Raw genomic sequence first — 15,956 nt, forward strand, 5'->3', positions numbered from 1 at the left:
TCTTGGGGCACCGTTCAATAAGTGGTTTGTAGGATTAACATCTGGAAGGGCACTGAGGGGCCATCTCGTTCAACCTCCTCATTAAATAGATGAGGAAACAGAGATCCAGCAAGATGATGGTTGATCAAGATTGCTTAGGTATTAAATGGCTGAAACTAGATTTGAATGCAGACCCTTGATTCCAAATCCAGAAGTACCCTCCATTGTGCCTACTGGGGGGGGGGGGGGGGAGAGAGCAATTCGTTTCTCTCTTCTTCCTTCATACAACTACCTTTAGCAAAGAAGCAACCAGGAAAGAACCATCCTCTCTTTTGCCTCGGATCTAGGACAGGACTTTCCAAAACATGCTACGGTGAGAATTTAGTCTTTTACACTAACTTCAGTAAGTCTTCATCATGTAAAACTCCCAGTGACAACAATAAGACCGTATTTAACATTCCCATCCTGGGCTTTTTAGGTCATCGTCCTGTTCTTACCCAAAATGAATGTGCTTTCTGCTTAATATGCTTTGCAAATTGTCTTGTAATGACAAGAGAAATTAGAGTTAGGCATAAGAGCCTGTGCATTATAAGAGCTCCAGAGCATGTCCAGCATGTAAGCCTGCTTCCTTCCTGGTATACAGAGACAAGCTAAGGCCAAAGCATCATGCCAAGCAGCCTTATAAATAATGAAAGCAAACGCTACTTACTCTAGCTATTGGTTTGGGGGATGATTAGAGGAATAGATAATTGCCTAAAATCTACCAGCATTTTGAAAAATCAAGAAGGCACTAAGAAAGCATTTAATTTCTTCCCATTATCTTTGCAATCCAAGCCAATCACATTTATGTCCTATTGTATATCAGAGCCACTACACAAGAAGGGAATCTGAGCTCAGGGCACACCATAATCTCCACTCAAGAAGGAATTAATGAGACAGCATCTCTTATCTTCAGGTTCTTTTAACTGAAGGAGGGGAAAATCCATTTTCATCCAGGCTCTTTCTCTTTCTTTCTTTCTTTCTTTCTTTCTTTCTTTCTTTCTTTCTTTCTTTCTTTCTTTCTTTCCTTCTTTCTTTCTTTTTTTTTTTTTTAGGAACATCAATTTCTCTCTCTCTCTTTTGTACAGGAAACATAATTGAGTCCTTATAAATGTCCGGCAGATTTGACTTGCTGATCTCTATAGCATTCTCCTCCATACCTCATTTACATGCATCCATTTAGTAAACTGAAAACCCTGTATTTTCTTTTCTTTCCTTTTAAGAAAAACAAAAACAAAACCCCCTATCTTCTTTTTTTAGAATCAGTACTAAGTATTGGTTTTAAAGTAGAAGAGAAATAAGGGCTAGGCAATTGGGGGAGAGGGGTAGGTGACTTGCCCAGGGTCACACAGCCAGTGAGGTCACATTTGAACCCAGACTCTCCCTTCTCTATGCCCTGAGCTACCTAGTTGTCTCTTATATTTTCAATAAACATCGAAAAGGGAGAGGTTGGAGGCCTGGACAGCCAAGGAAGAGCCCCACTGCCGCCAGAATCACAAACAGAGGGACCTGTTTGGTACTCACGTCGGCTTTCATACATGCTCCTGGACTGAGCCCAGATTTTGAAGGGATCTGGCTTTTTCTGTCCAGAGCTGTCTATTTGGTCTGCTGCTGGGGCCTCAGCGGGAGGGAAGTCGGGCAGCGCCTGTGTGCTATGGCTGGGGGAAGCCGTGTGTCCGCTCCGGTGGCTGGAGACACTATGCTGAGAGCTGTTTTGGCTATCTTTCCTCTCCAGTGGTTGCTGTCAGAAAGCAAGCAGAAAGAGAAAGAACAGAGGGTTATTATTGGTCTTCCGAGTGGGTGTTCGCCATCATTTTTTCTTTGTTCAGCATTTCTGCATACACATATATAAATATATAAACAACATTTTGGCTTCCACCTTGCTCCAGTTAATGCTGAGTGCAGATAAATCCCCTGGCAATGGGCAAACAGAGAGATGGGCAGGAAAAATGGAAAAGATAGAATCACAAAACCTACGATGGCAGAAAACAAATCAAATGTTCATTAGAGGTTCCTCGGACCCCAAGAAGGTTTGCAAAGAGAGGCATCTGTTTTAATATCATTACTCTGGAGACAACAAGCTGCCCCCAATAGCACAAATGTTTTAAATTTAAGCCTGTAAAATTCAGGAGAAATGCACCTGGGGCTCCAATTGGATCCTCAAATTGCCTTTGCTATCTGCATTTGGTTAAAAACATTTGCCTTCCTTATTCCACCTTATATATAAAGAGAATTAGGCAGTGGACCTGCCAATCCATTGATATGGGGATGAAGAAAACCCCTTCTCCAATGAAGGCTGATATCTTCCCTGAAACTCTTGATTTTAGAGTTGGTATCAGTTCTGAACTCTTATTGTCCAAGAGTTTCCTAGAGCAATGAATGCTAAATTAAGCAAGGTGAATAAGCATTCATTCATTCATTCATTCATTCATTCATTCAGTTTATCTATCTATCTATCTATCTATCTATCTATCTATCTATCTATCTATCTATCTATCTATCATCTATCTATCTATCTATCTATCATCTATCTATCTATCTATGTGTCTATCTATCTATCTATCTATCTATCTATCTATCTATCTATCTATCTCTATCAATCTATTTATCTATATATATTATGTATCTATATTGTATATTAGTTCCAAGGCAGAAGAGTGGTAAGGGCTAGGCAATGGAGGTTTAAGTGACTTGTCCAGACTCAAGCAGCTGGGAAGTGCCTGAGGCCAAATTTGAACCCAGGACTTCCCATCTCTAGGCTTGACTCTTAATCCACTAAGCCACCCAGCTGCCCCCTCAATAAGCACTTATTAAGCATCCCTTATAGTTATATGCCAGGCACTGTGCTAACTGAAGGGGATCCAAAGAAAGGCAAAAGACAGACTGCGTCTGCCTGGAATTCAGTCTAATGGGAAAGAGAACATACAAACAGATACAGACAGGATAAACAGGAAATAATCACAGAGGGAATGCACGAGCATGAGGGAGGGAATGGGAAAGGTGGGACTGTAGAAGGTGGGATATTAGCTGCCAAAACCTAAGGCAGCTAGGTGAGCCAGGAGACAGAGCTGAGATTAAGTGCATTGCCCAGGATCACATTTCCAGCTGAAAAGGCAAGAGACCTTCGAGCTCATTTTTTCTAGTTCTGAGGCCAGTCCTCTATTCACTCCAGTAGACTGCCTCTCTGTCTCTGATGCTGTGAAGCATTCAAAGATGGCCCTCGTTACTTTAATTATGGATAGAGAAGTAGAAAGCAGATACTTAGAAGGAGAACACAAGGGCCACAAAACAAGGGCAGTTCTATCTTGACCTCCTATTCCTAGTGCTTAGCCCATAGTAGGCACTTCTAAAATGCTGATGAATTGAATGGAATAGCCTACACTCAGGCCAGCATGATGTAATTACTGGAACTGATGCAAATAAAGAATAAGGAATGTATTCATAACGGAGATGCTTTTTCCTAATGAATTAGGCTAGCATGAAATTTCACCTACCAACGTTCCACCCTTTATTCAAAATGAAACCTCACGTCCTCATTTGCTTTGCTTAAGGGGATTTCAACTCTGATTTGTTGAATATATGATTTGCAATTACTGTTATAGAAGTCAGAAGTACAAATGGGATTAAGGGAAGAGGGTTCTGCTTAAATTCCATTAGTGGGGAAATTCATTAAAGCCGAACCAGTAAAAGACCTATTTAGTCAAGGGCTCGCCCATTTTTAAGGAAAGCTTTTAATCTCAAAGGAATAGGCAGTGGGGGGGGGGGGGGAAGGGGACAGAGCAGAGTGGGGGAAAAACAGGAGACATTTATTCATGCGACATTTATCATGCAATTCAACTCCTCCCTCTCCCCACACTCTGCTGAAATTATATTGAGGTCACTTGATAGGTAACTTGTATTGACTTATCTGTACACAATGTTTCCCTCTTAGTAGAAGGAAAAAAAAAATACCCATAAAGGAAAGGGTTGTTTGGAATGTGTCTTTTTAACTAGTATCTAACACATAGTAGGTGCTAAATCAATACTTTCTGAATGAATGAGTCAGAATTGTCTTGGTTCTTTTTTTCTAGAGCTTGGTAAATGTATATCTATAAAATGATCCTTCCGCTTACCCCTTCGTGAATGGATCAGTGCTATGATCTGAGAGAGATCTTAGAGGTCATCTAGACAAACACCCTCATTTTCACAAAGTGGAAACTGAGGCCGGGAAGGTTCTACAATCTACTTAAGATCTGACAGGATTTAAACTTGGGGGGTGTGACTTCATGGAGAGAATTGTTTCCACCGAATCACACAGCCCCAAACTTGCCTGTTTCCATCACCTACAAGCTGGGTGAAAATGAGAGAGGACACTAAGCAGCTCCTAAGTATCTGCTCAGTTCTGAACCTATGATCCTAAGTAAAACAAAATTAGAAAGATAAATGCTCACTAAATGTGCATAGACAACTATCAAACATTTAGGGATTAGGAATGGTTCCATTTCTACTCTCATGGTTAGACAATGGTTCTAGAACAGTTTTTTTTTTTTTTTTTTNCAATCCTCTTTTTGTCTGTCTTCATCCTTTCCTCCCCTCCTCCCCCCCTCCCTCCCTCTCTCTCTCTCTCTCTCTCTTCCCCCTTTCTTAGTCTCTCTGTCTCTCTGTTTATCTCTCTCTCTCTCTCTCTCTCTCTCTCTCTCTCTCTCTCTCTCTCTCTCTCTGTGACCCCGTTTTTTTCCATGCTTCCTTGGAGCATAATAGCTGACTAACAAAAGGAGGAGGAAGAGGAAACCAGATACCATCTGATTATTTCTGCATCTTGAGCCAGATAAAAGACTGGACAGCTTAAAGAGTTTCTTGGGAGCCAAACCCACTTTCAGTAACAATAACAGGACTAATAAGTGATATCCATACTACCTTAAAGGGTTTCCAAGCCCTCTGCTTGTCATTATCTCACCTGAGTCCCACAACACTTCTGTAAAGATTCTACAATGCTGGATTGTCCAAGGCCAAAGGACCGTGAAATTTGACCTGGAAGGGACTTGAGAAGTCATCTCATCCAACTCCCCCATTTTACAGATGAGGAAACTGAAGCCCAGGGAGGTAAAGTGATTTGCTCAAGGTCACAAAGGGAGGGTCAGAGAAAGCATTTGTAGAGCCAGCCACTCAGCCTCTTCTCATCAAATCATGCTGTTATTGCCCATGATCTCATAGCTTCCTGACTAAGTCCAGTCTCTAAACTATTCCGCTTGAACATTTTCTGTATATTATAGGTGAAACTTGGATTAAGAGGAATCAGCTAATTCCTAAAGCCCTGTGAGTCACTATTGCTAGCCGGCTAGATTTCAAAGCTATAGGGACGTGGGAGGGTTTTCTAGGGGGGCACAGGGTGAGGGTTATTGGGAAAGGAGTGTGATAGAGAAAAGCTGAAGATATCCACCCAACATAAATAAATAAATAAAAGCTTTAGGGAAAATGAGAAAACATTCTGAAATAGAATCTAGTTCTTCCTACAACTTTGTGAAAAAGTTAATCCTTTCTGCAATTTAATTCCATCAAAATGTTTTTAAAGAAGGGGCTAAATCTGTCAATTACTGGAATGTGGCCCAGCCATGGTTCAGTTTATATAGCAGGGAGTGAGCAAGTGCCTGCTGCTATCTGATGTCTGACCTATGAGAAGAGATTGATCATCTCCGCCTCAGCTGGAGGTTCTTTTTTTGGTGCCAGCAACAGAGTTGGTGCTTAATAAATGTTTACTAATTGACTGTGCCTCAGTTTCCACAATGGGACTAGTGATGACTGTTCTCTTGGCATCTCTTAGAGATATTTGGTGAGAATTTACATGACCATAGTAGAACAGTCCTTGCTTTAAAAGGCACAGAAGCTACTTTTTATTTCCTGCTAGTTGCCATCATGGCATTTGAGTTCAAATCTGGCTTTAGATTCTTACTAGCTGGGTGACCCTGGGCAAGTCACTTAACCCTTTTTGCTCCAATTTCCTCACCTGTCAAATGAGCTGGAGAAAGAAATGGCAAACCATTCCAGTATCTTTGCCAAGACATCCCTAAATGGGGTCACAAAGAGTCACAACCGAAATGGCCGAACAATAATAATAGCAGTATTGTGGATAGACTTGAAATCAGAAAGACCCGAGACAAGTCTTGCTTCTGGCACTCACCATGTTCTGTGACCCTCCAAACAAATTACTCTCTAAGTCTGTTTTTTTCATCTGGAAAATGAGGATAATGCCATCTGCCTCACATGGCTGTTTTGAGGACCAAATGAGATAAATAAGGTTCGTATCTCAAATCTCCTATGACATATGTCAAAGATTTGGCCAACCTTAAAGTGACATGTATATAAATACTCTTCATTATTATTATTGTTATTGTTATCTTAATACCAAGTAAGGCTCTTAGCTTTCTAAAAAGGTTCATGGGGATTTGCTCCCTCTCACACCTGAAATAATCTTCTAACAAGGTATCTCACCCGAAAGGATTTCGGATGCTGCCTGCTAACCGCTTCTTCTTCCTCTTCTTCTTCTTTTTTTTTTTTTTAAAGACTTCTACTTCCATCTCAGAATCAATACTGTATATCAGTTCCAACACAAAAGAGTGCCAAGGGCTAGGTAATGGAGGTTTAAGTGACATAGCTAGGAAGTGTCTGAGGCCAAATTTGAACCCAGGACCTCCCATCTGGCTCTCAATCCATTGAGCCCCCTACCTACCCCTCTGCTAACCACCTCTTGACAGAGAGGTGGTGGATTCAGGGTGCAGAATGAGACATACAAATTTGGGATGTGGTCAATATTCAGTTTAGGTTTGTTTGAGTCTACCTGTTTATTATATCGACTTTCTTGTCTTTTCTCCCCCCGGGGAAGTAGGAGAGAGAGAAAATAATTACCTTTTAATTGATTTTTAAAAATGGAAATTTCATTGAAAATCAAGGGATGGCTGGTTGAGAAGTTGCAGCTCTCTCCTGTTCTGACACTTGCAGGAGCCCAACCTGTCTCAGCTTCAGAGAGAAATAACAGAGCCGAGAGCCTGGTGCCATTTATCCAGCTGGGGCTCATGAACAGTGAATTAATTCCAGAGTTAAGTAATGGTGCCAGACGCCTTGGGCTCATCTCGCCGTTCTTGTGCATTGCAGACAGGCTTTGTCAAGAGCTGCCTAGGGTAGAGCTATCAATCTTGCCTTGCTTCTACTTTGTGAAGTATAGATGGAGGGCGAAACTAGGAAGCCCACTACATTAGATCTGATAAGCCTATGACTTGAGTTCAAATTCTGACTGCCTCTTGCCACCCATCTCGGTGGGCTTCAGATTTCTAATCTGAGAAATGGGCACTTTGGACTAAGGTGTCTTCTGGGATCTTTTCCCTGGGGGCACCTACTCTTTTGTTCTCTTTTAAAAAGAAATTCCTAGTATCAAGCCCACTCCAATCTCTAGCCTCTTTCTCAATGTGTCCTTGGCCCATAACAAATAGTACATATAATAAATAAATTAAATCAATAATAATTGGCTGCTTTTTAAAAGAGGGAAGAAGAGAAAATACCTGTTTTTTTTTGTTTTTTTTTATTTTTCACATTTTCAATCAGATAAAAGGTTCAAAAACCTGACTGGCTTTTTGGGAATGAAACACAATTTGAAAAAAAAAAAACAACTATATAATAATGAGAGGCATCTTGGTATCTTCATTATCACCATCATGGTAAATTGTTAACTTACACAGTGCTTAAGAATTTAAAGCACTTTTAAAATATCTTCTTATTTGATCCTTACAATGACCCTATGAAGTTGGTGTTTTTATTAACCCTATTTTACAGATAAAGAAACTGAGGCAGACAGCACTTAAGTGTTCTTCCCAGGGTCACAGGGCTGGTAAATGTCAGAGGAGAGATTTAACATCACATCATAGGGACCTCGGGCTTTCAGAATCATCTGAGCATGAGAGAGAGAGCTGAAAATGCCCGAGAGAGCTGAATTTCAAGAGAGCTTTTCTTAGGTAGTTTGATTTCTCAGTTCTCATCATACTGTTCCCAGAATGGTAAGTGGGTGTGCATGCTATCTTCTGGCAGTTAGTTGAAAATTATGGACAATTCCCTCACTGTACTGAACTTGGGCTGAAAGGGCTTGTTCTTTTGGAGAGCTAACAAGGAGCTTCAGGGAAGGTGTCCATTCAGGTACAGTCAGCTGGGTTGGGTTAAACCAATCCTCTACTCCCCAATCCCTAGGATATTATACCCCTCCACATCCACAATGAAGGATTCATTTAGACTGATTTTCTAGATAATTATAGATGCTTTATGGAGGGCTTGGCAAAGCAGGATCTCCGCCAAACTGTACCTCTGTGTTCCTTCTGAGTTCTTTCTAAATTCTGCCCTGGTTTGTGGAAAATAAAAATTTAATAGCATCATGAGGATGTGTTATAAAAACAGAGCCAGAGAGAGAATACCACTGAGTGGCATGCTCTAAGCTGTACTCTCCCTCCCCTCTACCTATTAAGAGTTTTCATGTAGATAGTCTCATTTCATTTTTTTTTAATTGAGCTCAATTAGGAAAATGACTTAATTTGAGAGCCTATTCTGTGTTTAAGATCATGTTTGAGACTCAGGCTTTCTAAAGACCCGATGCTATCTGCAGGGTGTCAGGAAGGTTCAAAACCCACCACCGATAAAATATGAGTATGCTAATTAGTTTGGACATGCAATTCTTTCTTGGGTAAGTGTCAAGAATCTTACACAAATAAAGGCCATGTTTATACAACTCTCAAATAAAGGTCACTGTTTGCTATTTCGGGAATCTGTAAAACCTCCCAGGAAATGCGGGCCCCACAGTATATTCACTGGCCAAACTCATAAGAAATACCAGGTTTCACCTCATCTCCTTTCATTTCCTGCCCTCCCTAAACTCCCTTGGATTTATTTGGATCTACTCTGCATCCAATAGTCTATATGCATAGAATGTAAGCATCTCGAGGGCAGGGGCTATTTTGTGCTTGTCTTTGTATCTTCCATGTCTAGCATAGACCTTGTCCCTCCTTCCCCATTTTGATTTTTCCAGAATGAGAATTTGGTCCGTTGGGTCACAGCAAATGGCCTGATGGACAGATCTGAAGAAGAATTTAGAGAGGACTTGGTTTCTGATGCCATCTCTGGCATTTCCTCTTGGTGTTAGCTTGTGGCTCTCAGTTTTCTCATCTGTAAAAATGAGGGGATAGGACAGAACAACCTCTGAGGATCTTTCTGGCTCTTGATCAATCAGTCTATGTTGGTAACAAGGAGTCAATGATTGGGTTTCCATAACTGCATAGTAATTAGCTGCAGAGAGGTCATGGGAGCCTGGTGATGTAGGTGAAAGAGAACAAGAGGAGGGATCAGTGGGTTTGGGTTCTAGAGGAAGAATGACTTCAAGGACTAGACTGGGGAAGCAGGAAGAACTTGGTTTGAATCAGGATAACCTAGGTCCTATCTTCTCTACCAAGAACTTTCTGAATCTCTCTAAATGCTATATAAATGGAAGTTATTAGTATCATCATCTTCATCAAATCATCATCATTATTGCTAATTATTATTATTAGCCATCCTTTTGTGAGTTTGGTATAGAGGTTTAATTTCTCTTTGCCTCAGTTTCCTCTCATGTAAAATGAAGGGATTAGATAATCTTTGACTTCTGAGGTCTCCTTTAGTTCTAAGATTCTCTGATCTGGAAATAAGGGGATCCATTCGGTCAACCAATAGAACAATAGCATCCTTTAGAGTAACAATACTAAGAGAAAGATCTCAAATTGGAGGCAGATTTCTGTTCCTCAGTGGCCATATTCAGTGGGACAAATCCTATGGGAGAGAGGTCAACTCGTTTCATTTGGAGGAGTTTTGTTGACTGTCCCAGGTCATCAGGATCCATGTTGTACACCAGCCTGCCAAAGGAATACTAAAGGCCCTATATTGAGTATACAATGAAATACAACAAAGAGAAGGCTGGGTGTGAGTCAGAAGAGCCTTAGTTCTGACATTAGTTGCCTGACCATGATGAGTCATTGAACCTTGCTGAATCTTAAATTCCATATCTAAAATGGGGATAATAAAACCCATAAAATTTACCGAGTTTGTTATAAGTTTAAAATGAATCAGTTTAAATTTATTTATGAATATATAATGCTCTGCAAATCTTAAAACACCATGGAAGGGTTAGCTATTATTGGGAGTATTATTACTTTGATTGGGACTTGTGATTTTATTCTAAGACTCTAGTGAGACAACTTCCCTCTACTAATTAATTCAGTGCATTTCCTAAGACTAAAATGCATCAGCTCTGCAACTGCTGGTCTTGGGGAGTTGTTTGGAGCTCTAAGAGAAATGGAGGGGCTTCTGGCTGGGATGTGGTGGAAGAATGACCTGACTCTAAGAATAACTATCTGTCTATTCCCATGGATGTTACCGTGCTTCAATGGTAGAATCATTACTGCTTTTGTTGCAATTATAATCATTATTATATACTTCTTGCAACCTGGGAGAGCAGTCAGATTGGGAGGCAATGATAAGGAAAAAGTGCAGGGGGAAAAAATCAGCTTATCAGTATTGCATTGAGTGCCTCCCAAATGGAAATGTTTGTAATAGGAACTGAAAATATTTGCTCCAAAAAGCAAATGAATATAGACAGTGCTTAGGCATTTAAATGATAAAAAGAATTGGTATGGCACAAATATGACAAATTGATCCATTTAAAAGCAAAATTATTAATCGATTTGTCATTTTTAGGCCACATTATTTCCTGTTCACTTACTTCCTGAGGCCTCGGCCTACAATAGCTCTTAACACTATATTCTGGGAAAAAATAACCCACAGCACTCATCGGTAATTAGGCCTATGTGTCACCAAAGGTTGGATGGAAAAACTGAGCTCTTTCCTCAGAAAACAACAAGGAAGAAATCTTCTCAAGCCCTCTTTACTTTCTTTGAACCCAGGCTCTATTATTGACTAAATATGTAGCCTTGGACCAATCACTCCATCTTGTTCATCTTTAAATATTGTTCATTAGTTTTTCTGTTGCGTCCAACTCTCTGTGACCCCATTTGGGGCTTTCTTGGCGGAGATATTGGAGTGGTTTGCCATTTCCTTCTCTAGCCCATTTTACAGATGAGGAAACTGAGGCAAACTGGTTAAGTAACTTGTCCAGGGCCACATAGCTAGTAACTATCTGAGGCTGTATTTGAACTCAGGTCTTCCTGGTTTGGGGCTTGGTGCTCTATCCACTGTGCCATCTAGATTCTTCAAGTCTTCAGCTGACTCATTTACAAAACATGGTATAATAAAAAAGCACTCCTGACATTACAGAGAATCATAGATTTTAAAAGACTTTCTTACTCTGTCGGGGCGGGGGGGGCTCATCTTTTTTAGGATCTAATAACAGGAACAAGATTAGCTTGATTCATATTGTGTTTTAAGGCTGACAAAGAATTTCATATGCATTAGCTCATTTGTGAAGGGGGGGAAAAAGGCACTTCACAGGGGGTCCTGGCTTTTGATGAGAGAAAAAAGGGGAAAAAATGATTGGGTGAGAAAATGTATTTTGGTTCTTGGAAATCAACTGGATTCTTGGAAGAGACACTCAAAGCTGCAAAATGTCTCTTCTCTAGGTTTTCAAGAAATCAGAAAAAAAGAGTGTTTGGGGTTCAATAGCTCTAAAGCTTTCCACATTTTCCCTACCTTCCTGGAAACTGTTGAACCTTGACTTGGAACCCTGGCCTGCTCTTCCATCTCACGGGGTCCTCCACTAAGTGCCTACATACAATCAAAACTTGTAAGACTTGCTTTTGTGCTCATTCTTTTTATTGCTCTAATTGTGAGGCAAAAAGCAATGGGAAGTAGAAGGGAAAGGAGGGATGAGTCCAGAGTGCAGAACAAGAACCAGTAAGTAGAAGTTATAAGGGGTTAATCTGGTCTTGATGAAAGGAAAAACTCCATTTCCAAAATGGGAAGACATATTGGAGATAGTGAGATGCCCGTCGCTGCAAGTTTTCAAGCAGAGGTTGGAAAACCACAGGTTGGAAATATTCCAGAATTCTTATTCCGGAATGGGTCAGAAGAGCTGTCCTCCCAGGTCCCTTCTATTTCTGAAATGAGGTGATTCAGTGATTCCCAGAAGAGGCTATCCCTGGCAAACTGAATGGGGAGATGGGCCAACAACAGCATAGACAACTTCTGATTATCCAAGTGCTAGTTAGTAATGTTATATAATGCTTAAACTTTGCAGAGAAGTTTATCCATCCATCCATCCATCCATCCATCCATCCATCTATCTATCTATCTATCTATCTATCTATCTATCTATCTATCTATCTATCTATCTATCATCTCATTTGATCCTTAATAATTAGGAATGCTATGGCTTACCCAGGCTTCTTCTGTTACTCATCTTCACATTAACTTTATAAATTCTAACTACTTTCTCAGTATTCCCTTCTGGAGGATGGAATTTTAAAAAAAGGCTAGTAAAAAAAACAAACAAAAAACCACCACCACCAAAAAAACCTTACTCTTATTTAGTACCCTTTATTGTTATCCCTGTTATTACCCTTACTCTTGTTATTACCCTGAGATATTTATACTCAGAGAACTTGGATGGGTGGGTGGGGATTGAGAAAGGAAGAGAAATCATGATTAGTTTAAGAAAAATAGCTATGGATTATTTTAGAATTTCCATTATCCATGCTTCCCTAAACCATGATTGAACATAGAAGAGTAAGAGAGAATCTCATGGGATTGAATCAGAATTTCTATAAAAACAAATTTTTGGTCCAAGTGATTGACTCAGACCATGAAAACCCCTGAAATTGACTGGTTTTATTTCTGCCATTCTTTAGGAAAAAAATTCACCCAAATCACATCATTGTTGATCATATGTACTCAGGATATTCCCACTGGCCAGGGTGAGTACCTAAACCACAGACTCAAAACTTAAAACTGAATCCAGCAGGTAAAATTCCTTATTAAGAAAAAGCTACAGGAAATATTGGGGTGGAAAAAAACAGATCAAAGAGGTAGGCTTTTCTGATCTCATCAAAACCTCTAAATTATTGAAAATGTGATGAAAAAAATCCCAGGCAAAGGGAATGCTGCCACCATGCTCTCAAACCAACATGCTGTGAATGATTTCTGAACCATAAGGGATAGGATAAAGTTAGATTCACAAATCTGAGGCTATGACCAGTGTGGCACATGGGTTCAGATTCTGGACTGGGAGGAAGGAAAATCTAGCTCTGGGAACCATGATTAAGTCACTCGAACCCTTTGGGGATCAATGGCTTCATCTGGAAAATGGTAGGGGTTTGTGCGAGACAATCTCTCAAGTCCCTTCTAGCTCAAGATCTCTGATCCTTATAAATGGTTCTGCCACGATCCTAGACATTCAAGCATGTGGTCTCTGTTGACCATGATTGGTCTCAAGTTGTCCTTTCACTGGCCTCCAGATAGCCTGACATCTAGTATCTCCAAGTCCACGAACCACCCCATTACAAACCCCTCAAATCCAGAGCGAAATTCTTTTCTTTTCTTTGTTTAAAAAATAGTCATTAAACACACTAAGTCAAAATCAAGGGACGAGGGAGTGACATTCAAATAGGCATCCTCCCACAAAGCGCTCCCCCTCATCACAGATGGCAAGGGCAGCTTTATATACGGAACAGGGCAGCCGCTAATTTCCCTTGAAGGGAGAACCGTGAGACAGCTGCCAGGGCAGAGGAGGGGAGAGCGACGGGGCGACAAACAGCCGTCTCGGAAGGGACACGGACAACGGCCAAGGAAGGACCCGTTCTCGGGAGCCTCTCCTCTTCTCTAGGACAACAAGAGCATCCTTTGGGCTTGTGGTGACTGAGAGCCAGCGAGGAAGGCGACTTCTTCCAGGAGTACAACCAAAGCTGTTGGCTTGCTGTGAACGGCATCCCTTTCACAAAAGGAAACTGGCAGAGGGACCAAACCAGCCTTAGTGAAGCCAGAGCAGAGCTCCGGTTCTTCAGCACTTGGACAGCCTCTGAGTACAGAGTGAGCATCACCAGAGGACAGCAGATACATGCAAATGAACTTTCATAAAACCCCTAAAAGAGGCAGAGGCTGAGGCTGCTGTAAAAGTCTCAAGAGGGGTCCCTTGTCCCCAGGATCTGGCTAGCCCTGAATCCCTGCCCCTCTCAATGGGCTCATCACTGACCATAAATGTGGGCTCCCAGGAAGCAGAGCAGGTGGGGGCTCAGACAGCCCCGGCTTTCCCCCATGGATTGTCTCAGACCTGTTTCCACTTACTGGAGGCCAAATTAATCTCTGCCTGTGACAGGGGAAACACGCTCGTGCACACACGCACGCACACACACACACACAGACACACACACACATACACATGCTTGAGCATTTCTGTGATTTCATCGTGAGCACAGAGCGGCACTTCTGGGATGCCACATTAATGCAAGCTGACAGCGGCAGTCACGTGCCTTTAATCAGCATTGCTCCCAGCTACTGGAATTGCATTAATTATTACAGGGATTTTTCTTTTTCTTTTCCTTAGGAGGAAACAAGAACTTCCTGAGAAGCTTAAGGAAGCTGGAGGCTCCCTTTAATTTGATTAAGGAATGCCCCCCTTTCTCCCTCCCCCAAACACCATTCCCTTCTGAACGGCTCTTTTCAGACAGGTGTAACCCAATGAGCTACAGATGTCTGAGCTGCAAAGTTTTAGAGGGTCTTAGAGGCTGGGAGAGTTCTTCATGGACCCACCTACGTAGTTACCTAAGCCAGGGTTCACACTCCCCTCTCTCCTGTTCTAAGGAAATGGGAAATAGGATCAATTTCCATAAGCAGCAGAGTTTCTGATTTTGAGTTTTAAATTAGCCTCTCCATTTCTTTCCGCTGCCCTGGGAGCCGAGCTTTCACCAGCAAGCTCTCCACCCTAACCTCCAAGCTATTAGCTAACACAGCACCTAGGGAAGGCTTCCAAAGGGAATCCAGATTAGAAGGGACAGCAAAAATATTGATTGATTTTTGTGCGTGCATGTGTGTGTGTGTGTGTGTGTGTGTGTGTGTAAAAGAATCACACACCTGCAATATAGTGCTGCTAAAATCTCCCTGAAACAACAAAGGCTGCTGCCCTCCCCAGCAAGGAAATGAATTACTCTGCCTGCTCGGCCAGCTCATGCTTTCCAAACACACGGAAATCTAGGCACCCACAGTGGGGCTCTTTCTTAAACATGCATGCTTTATAATTGGTAAATAATTTATCACCTGGTGCATGGAAAAAAAGGCAGACCAGGGAGGGAGTAGAGAAATGTTAGAGGGTAGGAAGAGCCGGCAGGGAGGAAGGCTATGGAGAACGAAGGTGGAGCCTCTTTCAAAGGAAACAATGACATTTATTTCAAGTTAAAAGAGCGAAGAAAGTCGCCTCCTAAAACAGTTGTGGATTTTTTCTTTAAGTGCCTTTTAAAAAATGTTCAAACATGCTTTACCTGGGCTGCCAAAGCCTGCCCACAAATCAGTCTGCAGTTTTAGACAATCGTTGCTGCATCCAACAGACACCCAGAACTTAATGATTTCAACATTAGCCCTCGCAGCCCCCAACCACCACCACAAAGCACCGGTTCATCAAATGAAGCCCCGAAACGGATCCATCCAGAGCCCTCCTCCCCACAACCACCACCCACAAAGAACCCAGAGTAGATGAGAAGTCCTTACCGACTTTGGGCTCCTCTTTGGAACTGGCAGTCCTGAAAAAATGGCAACAAGGGAAAAAATAATCATTAGCATGTAAACGTTACCTTTTCCTTAAAGAAAAAAAAAATCCCCAGGTGTATCAGTGTAACGTAGCCATCTGCAGAGTTATGTCAGATTCCTCTCTGGCACTGGAGTTACCAGTCTGTTCATACCGAATCAAAGCAGAGTGAGAGAGAGAGAGAGAGAGAGAGAGAGAGAGAGAGAGAGAG

The 15,956-nt window shown here is 41.5% G+C and overlaps 1 protein-coding gene across 1 annotated transcript in view; it reads right to left on the reverse strand.

The window, feature by feature from the left end:
* MAGI1 (membrane associated guanylate kinase, WW and PDZ domain containing 1) overlaps nucleotides 1-15,956 on the reverse strand; it is a 767,369-nt gene that overhangs the window by 37,747 nt on the left and 713,666 nt on the right. The window contains exons 13-14 of the mRNA XM_044675760.1: nucleotides 15,709-15,740; nucleotides 1,543-1,759 (exon numbers count right to left, since the gene is read on the reverse strand). Coding sequence (XP_044531695.1) covers nucleotides 1,543-1,759; nucleotides 15,709-15,740 — 249 coding nt within the window. The remainder of the gene's footprint in view (nucleotides 1-1,542; nucleotides 1,760-15,708; nucleotides 15,741-15,956) is intronic.

The sequence above is a fragment of the Gracilinanus agilis genome, chromosome 1, assembly GCF_016433145.1.
Source record: "Gracilinanus agilis isolate LMUSP501 chromosome 1, AgileGrace, whole genome shotgun sequence".
Classification (NCBI taxonomy): domain Eukaryota; kingdom Metazoa; phylum Chordata; class Mammalia; order Didelphimorphia; family Didelphidae; genus Gracilinanus; species Gracilinanus agilis.